This window comes from Hydra vulgaris, chromosome 05 (genome assembly GCF_038396675.1).
Source record: "Hydra vulgaris chromosome 05, alternate assembly HydraT2T_AEP".
Taxonomy (NCBI): domain Eukaryota; kingdom Metazoa; phylum Cnidaria; class Hydrozoa; order Anthoathecata; family Hydridae; genus Hydra; species Hydra vulgaris.
Genome location: NC_088924.1, coordinates 40,561,049 through 40,575,000, shown reverse-complemented (window position 1 = coordinate 40,575,000; position 13,952 = coordinate 40,561,049). Strand labels below are relative to the sequence as shown.

General features: G+C 28.2%; 1 protein-coding gene across 1 annotated transcript in view; it reads left to right on the top strand.

The window, feature by feature from the left end:
- Window positions 1-6,283, top strand: part of LOC101239597 (protein PFC0760c) — a 22,187-nt gene extending 15,904 nt beyond the window's left edge. The window contains exons 14-18 of the mRNA XM_065798199.1: window positions 3,706-3,876; window positions 3,967-4,084; window positions 4,450-4,565; window positions 4,766-4,946; window positions 5,067-6,283. Of these exons, the coding sequence (XP_065654271.1) occupies window positions 3,706-3,876; window positions 3,967-4,084; window positions 4,450-4,565; window positions 4,766-4,946; window positions 5,067-6,100 (1,620 nt within the window). The 3' untranslated portion in view covers window positions 6,101-6,283. The remainder of the gene's footprint in view (window positions 1-3,705; window positions 3,877-3,966; window positions 4,085-4,449; window positions 4,566-4,765; window positions 4,947-5,066) is intronic.
- The last annotated feature ends 7,669 nt before the right edge of the window (window positions 6,284-13,952 follow it).

The window sequence follows — 13,952 nt, the reverse complement described above, 5'->3', positions numbered from 1 at the left end:
CATACTTGTGACATGTTGCAGAAATATTTCTGCTGATAAAGATGAACTGCTGTATAATTTTGCTTAATCTTCAAAGTTCAATCAATCAACATACAGTTCTGTAACCATAGTAATATATTTTGTTTAGCTTTGCAAAGAAGTGAAATAAAAATTTATGATACAATTAATTATTATAATGAATATGGAGAATATATAAAAAAATTAAAAGTGAAAATATCTGCTAATACTCTTCTAACTATTGTTTCCTTTTTATAATGTTTCCTTTTTATGTTTTCTTTTTATAATATTTTCTTTTTATAATGTTTTCTTTTTATAATGTTTTCTTTTTATAATGTTTTCTTTTTATAATGTTTTCTTTTTATAATGTTTTCTTTTTATAATGTTTTCTTTTTATAATGTTTTCTTTTTATAATGTTTTTATTTTATAATGTTTTCTTTTAATAATGTTTCCTTTTTATAATGTTTTCTTTTTATAATGTTTTCTTTTTATAATGTTTCCTTTTTATAATGTTTTCTTTTTATAATGTTTCCTTTTTATAATGTTTCCTTTTTATAATGTTTCCTTTTTATAATGTTTCCTTTTTATAATGTTTCCTTTTTATAATGTTTTCTTTTTATAATGTTTTCTTTTTATAATGTTTCCTTTTTATAATGTTTTCTTTTTATAATGTTTCCTTTTTATAATGTTTTCTTTTTATAATGTTTTCTTTTTATAATGTTTCCTTTTTATAATGTTTCCTTTTTATAATGTTTCCTTTTTATAATGTTTCCTTTTTATTATGTTTCCTTTTTATAATGTTTCCTTTTTATATTGTTTCCTTTTTATGTTTCCTTTTTATAATGTTTCCTTTTTATAATGTTTTCTTTTTATAATGTTTCCTTTTTATAATGTTTCCTTTTTATAATGTTTTCTTTTTATAATGTTTTCTTTTTATATTGTTTCCTTTTTATAATGTTTCCTTTTTATTATGTTTTCTTTTTATTATGTTTTCTTTTTATAATGTTTTCTTTTTATAATGTTTTCTTTTTATAATGTTTTATTTTTATAATGTTTCCTTTTTATAATGTTTCCTTTTTATAATGTTTCCTTTTTATAATGTTTCCTTTTTATAATGTTTCCTTTTTATAATGTTTCCTTTTTATAATGTTTTCTTTTTATAATGTTTCCTTTTTATAATGTTTTCTTTTTATAATGTTTCCTTTTTATAATGTTTTCTTTTTATAATGTTTCCTTTTTATAATGTTTTCTTTTTATAATGTTTCCTTTTTATAATGTTTCCTTTTTATAATGTTTCCTTTTTATAATGTTTCCTTTTTATAATGTTTTCTTTTTATAATGTTTCCTTTTTATAATGTTTTCTTGAATATTTTATGACATGAACAGTGGTTCATGTCATAAAATATCTTTTCATTATCTTAAACAAAAATCAATTTAAGTCACAAAAGCTTGATCTTCAGTTTTTGCAACAATTTTTGCTATGTCATGGCTTTTTTTTATATATTTGAAAATAAATTAAATTAAATAAATAAAATTAGAGTAATAAAATAAATAAATAAAATTAGAGTAATAAAAGCACCTTAAGCGAAAATCGGAATATTTTCAAAAATAGTTATGCTGGATTCAAAATTTTTGCGAATAAACAATTTTTAGGGACTTCTACTCATAATCCACTTAGATTATTGGGCACCTAAAATTTTTTTCTTAAAAACACAGAGATTTTAAAAAAGTAGCAAAAGTGCTCATATTACCAAGACCACTTGGTAATATAAGCACTTTAAATGCGGTAGTGGTAGAGCGTGAGCTTCATAAGTGAGAGGTTTCCGAGTTCGATTCCCACCATGTCCCTGGTAGTATCGCACTTAACTTGTTTCTCCATGCAGCGGCCTTGTTTGTCAAGGTTCGTGTTTTGGAGTTATAGAGTTGAGAGAGGGTTATAACTAGTAGTAGCCTCCTCATCTGTAGTGGCCTTCTCCTTGGGGAGGTGAATTATAAAAAAAAATAACAATAATAAAATTAGCTCAAAAAAATAACATTAGTTAAGTAAAAAAATACCAATCTGACAATTAGAACTAATTTTTGCAATATAATGATATTAATAAAACTTATTATTAAAAGATCAAATTTTGTACCAATTTTTGTTGAAACAATATTACTATGTTTTCCGCAAAAAAAAAAAAAAAGTTTGTTATTTTTTCAATTTTATTATATAACTCAAACCTTTGAACGATGAAAATTCAGATTTTTTGAATTTAATTTACAAAAAAATATTTAGCATTGTTAAAATAATTAAATTTTTTATTGTGTTTTGTATTTATTCAAAAAGCAATTAAAACCACTGCTATTTTAGGACTTTAAACTAGGTAATTTTGATGAAAAACACTGGGTAATTTGAGCATGCTCATATTACACAAAAATGGCATCTTCTAATAAAGTCAAAACTAAATGTTTCTATGCATTGTTTTACAAACAAAAATGAGTTGGATTTTTAGCAACATATTTTTCTTTATCAAAAAATTAATTTCATTGTTTTAGCACCAAAATTTTGCGCCACAGATTTATTCATGCATGATGATATTATTATAATGTTAAAAATTTAACAGTGTTATAATAATTAGATAACAGCCGCTAATTACTGCATATAAAATTACGCTAATTGTACCGATCCTTGTAATCACCACAGATAGTCGATTCAAAAAATACAAAACAACTTTAACTCTACCGCTTATATCGAAAATTTCTTTAAGTATGCTCATATTACCCTAATATACTCTATATTTAAATTATTTAAAGTATTGTTGTAATTTTGCATGCTGATTTGATAATTAAAGGAAAAAAAGTTATTCCCTCTTGACTCTTTTTGAATGTTGAGGTTTTGCGCGAGTTTTGACAGACATTGAAGAAATTTTTTTGATTTTTTTACTATTTGTTTGTTTTGCATGGACTTTTAAATATACTGTTGGCTATTATGTTTCCTTGTTCCTAGAATCTGTATGAGATTTTTATTAATGTCTGATCTTTAAATTTTTATTTTTTGTAGTCAAGTCTTCAAAATAATAATTTGCACGCTTGATAGAAACTATTTTGTTTCTTTTATTTTTAGAAATCCTTTGGTTATTGAGCATAATTGATCATCCTTTTTTAACTTTTAACAAAAGTTAAAAAAAGGATTATCAAAGCAAAAAATTTATGTAAGATAATTAAACTATTTAATATAATAATATACTCAGCTTTATTATATTAATAATATTGCATAACTATGTATTTATATTATCTATTAATTATGCAATAATGATTAATTATATTTATAAATCTAACTGACCCACGGTACTCACAAAAGCTTGTTGAATCAAATGATCATCAGGGGGACTGGGGACAGGGGGTACAACATAAAACCGGTTTATGATAAAATTTAGATAGAATTTAGATAAAATTTAGATATTTAAATAGAACAAATAGTTAGGCAATGAAAATAACTTGTCTTCCGTAAATGAACAAACTAATTCTATCCCTTGAAAAAAACTTTAGGAGTTGAATGCTCCAAGGTTTTGTGCCTACGCTCTACCTGCCTGTTTATTACTACTCTAGTTAATTTTCAATTTTTTAAGCATAACTTACTTTTATGTAAAAAAACAAAAAAACAAAAAAAAAAGCCTAAAAACAGTTTTTTAAAATAAATATCTTTACTGAAGTTTTGTGTATTTTAGGGCAGCCCTGGCCTATTGAACGAGTTTTTATTGATAATATCCGATGATAACACATGCATATTTGAAAGCGTTGTTCATAATGGTTCTTATCTCAGAAGTGACGAGAATGGAAATATTTCGATCACAACTGACGTCACTTCTGATTCTGCAAAGTTTCAATGTTTTATGAAGGTATTTTTGAAATATTCATTGACATCACGCTTAAAACAAAGTTATATATAGTATTAATAGTATTGTACCATGCAAATATAAATGATTTAGGATGTTATTCGTGATAAAATGGAAGTTCAATTAATCTCCCATTATGATGGATCTTTACTTGCTGATGTTAGCAGTAAACCAGCATTTGTAATAGAAGATAATAAAAATGATGAAAAAAGTAAGTTTTTTTTTGTTTTTTTCTTAAGAAAATAATGAAAAATGTTAGCTTTTTTTTATTGTTTTGTTGTTTTATTATTCAATATTATGTTAAATTATGTTAATTATTCAATATTATGTTAAATTATGTTAATTATTCAATATTATGTTAAATTATGTTAATTATTCAATATTATGTTAAATTATGTTATTATTTAATATTATGTTAAATTATGTTAATTATTCAATATTATGTAAAATTATGTTATTTATTGAGATTCACTATATTTAAATCATTAGAAATAGTTCAAGTATTTACTTCACGTTTCATTAATCGCTCTTTTCATCATTTACATAAATTGCTTATTTTTTAAACTTAATTTTTAGGTACATTTGTCATATCTACGTTTAATGATTCAAACAGTTCTTCGATGATCACGTTGAAAAATAAGGAGTCCGATAATTTAATTGTTGTAAAAAATAACTCCGCTGTCATCTTGAAGGTTAAATACATTTTAATGTTCTGACATTTTTTTTAGTACAAAATTTCAAAGTTTATTCTCCATACCTATCCTAATCTTCTCCAATCTTATTCTTCATAATTTATTATCCAATCTTACTTTCTGTTATTCAATACAAGCTACTAAAATATATAATATTAGAATGTATTTTTATTGACTGTTATTGTGTTTTTTTTCTGTAGAAAACAAATCCTTCAGATATACAATGTCGATTAAAATTTCATAAAAATGGAGATATTTTTCAGTTTGAATCTACTAGTGTGCCAAATCAATACTTATCAAAAGATGAAAAAACGAGTCAGCTTGTTTCAACTTCAAATTCTAAAACCGTAAATGCAAAGTTTATTTTGAAAGTTTTAAAAGGTAATTTTTCCAATTTTTTTTTTAAGGATCATTTTTTTTAACTCTTACATCATAATAATCATCTCAGTGAACTATTAAATCTCAATTTTAAAATACTGTTTGTCTTAAACTTCCATCCAGGAGGAGATTTTATTCCGTTTGATCTCGAAGAGTCTTGTAATGTACAAGATGCACATGACGATGACGATGCACATGACGGTGAGCATTCAGATTCTCAATACGAAGGTGAAGATGACGCTCTTCTCTATCGAGATGAAAATTATTTTTCACCAATCTCTGAGTCTTCTCAATCCAACTCTTCTGATGACGGCAGTGAAACTGAAAATGAAGATAATGGCAAACAGGGGGCGAATGATGAAGAAAATAATAAGTCCTTAGATCAAGGCGATGAAGTATCTTCAGATAATGAAATTCAAAAACAATCAGCTGATGAAAGTGAAGAACGTTCTTTGACCAATAATGGCGATGATGAAAGCACAAAGTTTACTAATATTGACGAAAAATCAAATGTCGAAGAATCAAATCAATCCAGTGATAAAAATAATGATGAAGAAAATGGAAGATCTACTCCTCAAAATAATAAAGTAAACCAAGATACTCTTGATGACGAATCTGATGACGAAAATGAAAATATAAATGTATCTTCAGAAGAGGAGAGCACCAGAATTGACCATACGAACAATGAAGATATAAATAATGATGAAACTTATAAAAAAAATGAAAACGACGATGCCGAAGGAAAAAATAATGAAAGTGAATTAAACAACAATGAGGAAGAAAGCTTCATGGATCCGACAGTCGAAGATTTAGCTGGAAGTATCGTTTTGTTTATCGTTAATGAAGTTTTGAACGATATTAAAGACATCAACAAATCCTTTGAAATAACCGACAATAATTTTCTTTCCTCAAAAGACGATAATGAAAATTTTGAAAATCCAATTGAAAGTATAGCTCGAGGTATTGTTCAATCTGTGTTTGATTTTGCAGTAAACTCTGTGACTGGCATTGATAGTGTTGATTATGAAAATAAAGAAAACAACCAAAATCAAGTTTATGATTTTGCAATGGAAGATGTAGCTAGAGATATCATTATAAATTTGGCTGACGATGTTATTACTAACTCAGACGTTGAAGAAGAAGAACATAAAGAATGATGAATGAATCTTCTTCACGTTTTTAATAAATTAAAAATAAATCCTTAACTGTTCTGTCACTCGTGCATAATAAAAATATAAGCAATATTTTTGTAATTTAAATTTTAAGCATAGCACTCTTATTTTTTACCTTTTAATATCGTGCATAAAGTTTTATTAGAAATAAAAATATTTATAATACGATTTTTATAACACTTTTTGCATAAAAACCATGAAAACTAAATTTTTACAGATTTTATAAAAATTGTTAAAAAGAAAAGAAAGAAAAAAATCCTATTCTATATAAAAAGTAGAGATGATAATCGAACCCTTATTTAAAAGTTCGGGTCCGGTTCGGTTACTTTTAAAGTTCGAGTTCGATTCGGTTCGGTCTTGAGTGAAGTTCGGGTTCGGTTCGGTAACAATTAAAGTTCGGGTTCGGTTCGATTCCGTATCAACACAATTGTTTTTTTAATAAAACACTGATAAAACACAAATAAATTAAAATAATATTCAGTAGTAAAAGCATTGTAAGCTATTTTAAATAACTTACAATCCTTTTACAAAACTACTGCAACTTCAAAAGTTTAAAAAACAAAATGCTGCAATTAAAGTGTGTAAGACATAAAAGTAGTAACTTTCTGAACATAAATAACGATAGCTTAAGTACCCTACTGTCAGTCTAGTAATTAGGGCTGCATATTGTATTTGAGAAATATCAGCATTTCTAATGTTTCTGGGTTTAGACGAGCCCTGCGATCACACAGCGTCACCTCACACACTGAAAACACTCTTTCACTGGCAGTACTTGTAGCAAGAATAGCCAACAACTTTCTAACAACCGATGTCATTGTCGGAAGCTTATGTTCACAATCATTGTCTTTCTTGAATTCCAATTTATCAAACGCTGTCATGGGCAGTCCCGAGTATTTGTCAAATTCATGTCTTGTGTCATTACTGTCAGCCTTAGACATGGAATGAACAATCGAGTGGCAACTTTCAAAATCTGCTAGCAAATCATACAACTCAGGGCCAGTTTTACTCATTTTTAAAGGAAACTGTTGATCTGACTGCATTCACTAAAGCTTTCTATATCTTTTCTGCCTGAGTCCTCGCCTATTCCCTGAGGTGTTGAAGAAGAAATCGTTTTGTCTAATTTATTGCTTTGAATCAGCGAGAATGGACTTGATATCATCTAACTGGCATGACAATGATTGCAAAAGAAAAAGTTGACTGTTCTAACGAGTCGAAACATCCTGTTTGAGAGTGTGATGTAGCTCCTGGTTTTTCCCACTATGTTTGAAATAGCTCAACACTTCCTTTGAAGTCTTGATCATCTCATGAACTAAATTAGCACCATGGGATTTCAAAGCCTTTTCAATAGCTAAGTTCAGATTATGACAACGCATCTCTGAATAAACTAAGTTGCAATTTTCTGAAGAAACAATAAGTATTGATAGCTTGTGTAAAGGATGAATAATATATTTTTCATTCAAGCTGGACAGAAAAGCTGCCTTCAAATTACGCATACTGTCACTGTCTGGCCATAAACAATATAGCATTGACCATACATCAGGCGATGTCGGGACATTGTCATGAGACAATTGCACAGTAGCCTTGTGAAAGGGATGCAAAAACTCTACAACTTCACACAACAGTTTTTCATTAACGTTGTTCAATTGCTCTAGTTTGTCAAACTGCTTTGAATCAGCGAGAATGGACTTGATATCATCTAACTGGCATGACAATGATTGCAAAAGAAAAAGTTGACTGTTCTAACGAGTCGAAACATCCTGTTTGAGAGTGTGATGTAGCTCCTGGTTTTCCCACTATGTTTGAAATAGCTCAACACTTCCTTTGAAGTCTTGATCATCTCATGAACTAAATTAGCACCATGGGATTTCAAAGCCTTTTCTATAGCTAAGTTTAGATGATGACCTGCGCAGTTAAGTCTAACATCGTTGCGATTAGTTGACTTCATATTATTCCCATTATCAATCACACGTTCGGTTTGTTTGGTTCTGGTTCGGTTTGTTTCCCATCTCTAAAAAAAACAACAACAAAATTTTTTTTAATTGTAGAAATGCAAAAAAATGCGGTTTGGTGTAAATAAAAATAGAAAAAAAAAGAAACTAAATTAGTTCGTGTTCTCTGTTTGTGTCAAAATTACTTATTTTCTGATATTTAAAAAAATTTGGATATTTGCAATGATATTTTGACTGATTTATTTCGACAATATTTAAATGCAATAGCTCTATCTTTTTTTAGGAGATTTGCAAAAAAAGCAAAATTTGCAAAAAAAATTTTATTTAAATCTTTTTATTGCTTTTCAACGTAGCAGTTTCCAAATGCCACATTGTTGTTACTATCGGTAAGAAAAAAATTAATGTAAAACATAAATTATGGTTTCAAAAATTTTTGCTTTTACCAAATTTATGGTAATCAAATACATGTCTTGTTTTTTTTTTTTAGGTGAAAATTTATTTAGGTAAAAACGTAGTATTAGTGATTGGTCACAATGAGGGGCACCGAAAAGCGAGAAGGGTCGAAAGGGATAGTTTGCCCCGGGTGAATTGTGGTTGGAAATAGTCAAAATTTGGCCTTAATTCCAGATTTGCGAAAATCCCATATAAAAAGCTCTGATTATGCAAGACTGTTGCAAATTGATCATATTTTCATATTTTTTAGAAAAGATTTTTTTAGAGCACCTGGCGATTCTCCGCAGCTGCTCAAAGTTGTCATTTTTTTTTTTCAATTTCAGTGAGAAAAAAGCAATAATTTCCAACTTTTATTTTGTTTCTTAAACCACAACTGTGAACTTCTATATATTATATCCCAATTGGAAAAATTTAAAACAGACTTTCAAAATTTAATGTAAAATGTTATATAAAATTACATTTCTTGCCTTAAAAATGCAGAGGAAGTAGGGTTTCCAATCCGGATATCTGAATATCTAATTATCCGGATAATCCGTCTTAGTTTGACTATTCAAAAATCCGGATAATTTTCGTTAAATATCCGTCAATTCAGATATTTTTTGACAAATTAAAATATTGCTTTCAAACAGCGGGAAATGTAAACATGGAGAAAAAGATGGAAAGTTTAATTTAAAATAACAATCTTTCAAATAAGTTCAGTATATTTACCCAAAATAAAAACTTATTTTTATTTTATTAAGTATAATATAAAATATAAAAATATATAAATATAAAAATAAAAATAGTTTTTTTTTTCTACTGTATGTAATAGTTGTTTATTGTCACACTTTGTAGCTCAATTGCACAATGTTTTGTGTCTACTTAATATTACAAAAATGTAATATTAAGTAGACAATTATTATTCTTGTATGTATTTAAACTTGGGCATTTTTGATTATAAACTAAATGTTTTTAATATTCTAATTTCTAATTTTTTTTAATTGAATTTTAAGAGTAATGATTTTTTTTTTTTTTTTTTAGTGATTTCTGTAACATTAAGGATTTTTGAACAGTTTTTATCTTTTATTAAATTACTTTTAGTTTTCTTTTTCTTGCTATTTATATTGCTATTTATATTATTTTACTTTTTTATTATTATTTTAATCTATATTATTATGTAATAACAGCTTCCAGTTTGTTTTAAATTAGTCATACAACAAGTTATAAGCACAGATGCGATTTTACGGGTGTGTGTGAGGGGGGGGGGGGTGTTAGTATTATCAAGGATCTTAAGGGAAAAAACGTTAAATTCTCACTAAAAGTAGACGAGTGGACTGATAACTCTATGAATAGATATCTTCATGTTACACTTCATGCCCTTGTTGATAATTTAATGGAAAAATTTGAAGTGTATGTATTGGGGTTAGTTCACATAAAAAGTACGCGTAATGCTGAACAAACAATATTTTGAAAATAAGTTAAAAGAATTCGAAATTGACATTAAGTTAGATATAATATCATCAACACATGATGGAGCCGCTGTTATGGTCTAGTATGGAAGCCCATTAAGCATCATATCTCAACTTTGTTATAACCACGGTTTGCATTTAGCAAACTGATGTACTGTATAAAAAACAACAATCAAATTTTTGGAAAGAAAATGAAGAAGTATCAGATTATTTAGATGTTAGCGAAGATAGCGAAGGTGAATCTGTCAAAACCATTGATAATGAGTTTAATGCAAATAGATTTGAAGATGCTAACATAATCTGCAAGCTAGAGGAAGACATTGAAATCATAGATCTCACTGAAGATTTTCAGGAAGTAATAAAAAATCTCAGAAGAATTATAAAGTGATAAAATTCTATTCAGTCAAAAAAAATATTTTACAAGGATATGTCAATGAACAAGCAGGCATGACATTGCAGTTGATGTTAGATGTCAAAACTCGGTGGAATTCATTGATAACCATGCTCAATTAGTTCCTTCAAATAAAGGATCCTTTTATTTGAAAGAACTAATTGAGTTCCTTATATAAAACTTTAAATGAATAAGGGCAACAAAAGATTTCAGAGGAGAACGTTAGAAGAATTATAAAATGTCTTATTACCGATAGAAACTGCAATAAAGGAGTTGAGTAATAGTGCCGTAGCAAGCTAAAATGGCGCCAGGGGCCTGAGAACATTGGCGCCCCCACTTAAAATGGCCCTGTCAACTCCCATCATAAAAATAATCTACTCTTAAAAATGACTTTTTTTCTCCAAAAAACTAATTTAGTAACTTCTAATCGCGTATACAGGCTGTGGTTTGAACCTTTGAGAGATAGTAACAAAAAAATTGAAAGTGGCAACATTAAAAAAGTTCTTTAGCACTTAAAAATTTATTAGCAATAATAAATAAGTTTAATATACATCAAGTGAAACTTTGTGCTTTTATGCATGCAAAATTATCTATAATTTCATCATAGTTTACCTTCTTTGCTATTTCATTCTCAGTTGAAATAATAGCCAAACTGGATAAGCGTTCTTGTCCCATGGTTGATTGCAAGTAATTTTTGATTAATTTTAGTTTACTAAAACTTCTTTCACATGTTGAAACTGTCACTGGAAAAGTAAAAAAAATCCTGAGTGAAACTTCAATGTTTCGATATGCATCTGTTAAAGATTACGAGTGTATGAATTGCAATATTTCAATTGGATTAGCACATTCCAAATTTTCCATCATAGCTTTTGCCTGAAACTTGAAACTCTCAATCTCAGCTTACAGTTCTAAAGAATCCAAATCATATTTGTACTTCTGGGCTAAAATCGCCATTGCATTTGTGTGATTCTGTCAAACACACAGTTGCATTGAGTGACGAAGTCTTGTTCTGGTTTAATTAAAATTCTATTATCATCAGCCTCATCAAATATTATACGCATGACTTTTCTCTTTCGTTTAATTGGGAAGTCCGCGTCAATGTCTATTTTTTTTGTTGTTTGTTTGGCAGATTCTATGATGTCTTTCACTCCTCTTTCTCTGAGATACCGGATGGCCAAGACAAGCCCATTCATTTTTTTTGAAGCTGTCAATTGAAATATTTTTGCCTTGCATTTCATGATTTTCTCTGTCAATTAATGTAAGAACTTTAGTCCACAGGTTCAAAAAACAAAGAAATTTAAGATTGGACAATTTGAGTAGGTCTTTTGCACCAGCAACAGTTTCACGGTTTAAAGTTGTTTTTGCACTCATGTCTTGTAAAACAATTTAAACTTCCACAACTTGATTATTAAGGGAAGCAACTGCTTCTTTTTTTGATAACCGTCTTGTTTCACAGTGACCCTTTAATAAAATCGGGAGTTCTTTTATCAAGTTTTCCCATCTTGATGTAGAATTGGAGAAAAATGTGAATATATTTTGAATAGATCCAAAGAATGTAACCATGAGGTGAGACTTCAGCAGCATGAACGCCAACCAAATTAAAAGTATGGGCTGCACATGGTACAAATGATGCTAATGCTATTGATATTAATGATTTGTGCTTGAACTCCTTTGTATTTTCCAGTCATTTTGCTCCATTGTCATAGCTCTGGCCTCTGCAATCTGCAATATTTAATCGATCAATTTTCAGTTTTCCGAGGATTTCTTCTGCAATGTCATTTCCAGTCTTATGATGGCTCTCTATAAAATCCACGAAACTTTCTTCTATTGAGCACACTCCAATTTTTAAAAGAATATATCTTATCACTTCACTCAGCTGTTCTTTATGAGAAAAATCAGGTGTACAGTTAAAAAGCAAGGAATAATATTTTGCATTTATAATCCGTGAGAAGATTTCTCCTTTAACTTTTTCTCTCACAAGTGTAATAATTTCATTTTGAATTTGTGGTGAAAAATATGAGACTGCAGCTATTTGGCTTTCTATTGTTGCAATATGGTCTGCCAATAGAGGATTGTAATGACTAATCAACTCTAGGGTACTTAAAAAGATTTTGTTTCCCTATTGCATCCCCACTTTTTTGTTCCCCTATTGCATCTTAAAGCTAAACTATTATTTGCAAAGACACTCGCGAGCGATGAAGTGGGAGGAGATAAGTAACCTTAATAATTGAAAATTGCCACCTTTACAATAAACTAATTTAAAATATTGAAAGTAAAATTGTCCAATTTTCCGCCCTCACCAAAATGGCGCTCGGGGCCTAGCCCCCTTGCTACGGCACTGTTGAGTAAAAATACCGCAACTCGTTTGACCGCTGGAGGTGTTTATAAATTTATATTTGAAAGCTTATATCAGTTACAAACAAATATAAGTAAAAATTTATTAAAACAGATAAAAAAGAGAATGGATGAACGTTGAGATAAAATTCTTATGACATTGATAATCTTCTTAGAAACAGGTATTATTCCACATTCTACTAAATATTTTGAATATACTTCAAAATCTGCTGCCATTGTTTTAGCAGTAGAAATTTTTCAAAAAGTTTATACATCTAGTGGTGACAGTAGCAGTACTAAGCACAATGAGGTCAAGGATGTTGTAAAAGAAATTGCAAGTGAAAGTATGCTGAAAAGTCAAAAAGCTAATAATATTCTTTATACGAATTTATGTTTTTAGCAACCATAAAGGCCCATAATATATATATATATATATATATATATATATATATATATATATATATATATATATATATATATATATATATATATATATATATATATAAATATATATATATATATATATATAAAAAGTATATATATATACATACATATATATATATATATATATATATATATATATATATATATATATATATATATATATATATATATATATATATATATATATTATAGTATATATATACACATGAACTTATATATAATATATATATATATATATTATATATAAGTTCAATTGTTAAAGCGGAGACCCGTTTTTAAGGTCTCCGCTTTAACAATTAATGCACCTAAACCCCCACGTTTTTAAACAAAAAGTTGGGACCTTTAACATTGAACTAAAAACCAATACTTTTTATATGAATTCTAAAAGGTCTAAATACTAATTTGGAATTGTTTGGGAAGTTTACACTAAAAAAATACATAATAATTTAGACCAAGAAAAATGGCTTAAAACGCAACTTAGTATAATTTTTATGTATATTTAAATAGAATGACGCTTGAGGTCAAATTTATGTCAGGTTAGGTTATCCTGCTACTGGTAACATGTAACCCAGTACAATCTGATTCATGTCATGCTGCCTTGTAGGATACGCCTTTTTAGGCAAAGGCTAGAAGATGCCAACTCCGACTTAAAACACCCCCTGCCTTGGGGCTCTCGGTTGAGTAAAAGCTAGAGATGGTGTCTCAATAAAAATGCTCATCTTGGGCATATGTTAAATGCATCCGGCTACTTTCTTGTTGAAGGCCTTCTAGGCAAAGACTAAAGGGGTAAACAGGTTCTAACTGTTGATCAGCCTCGC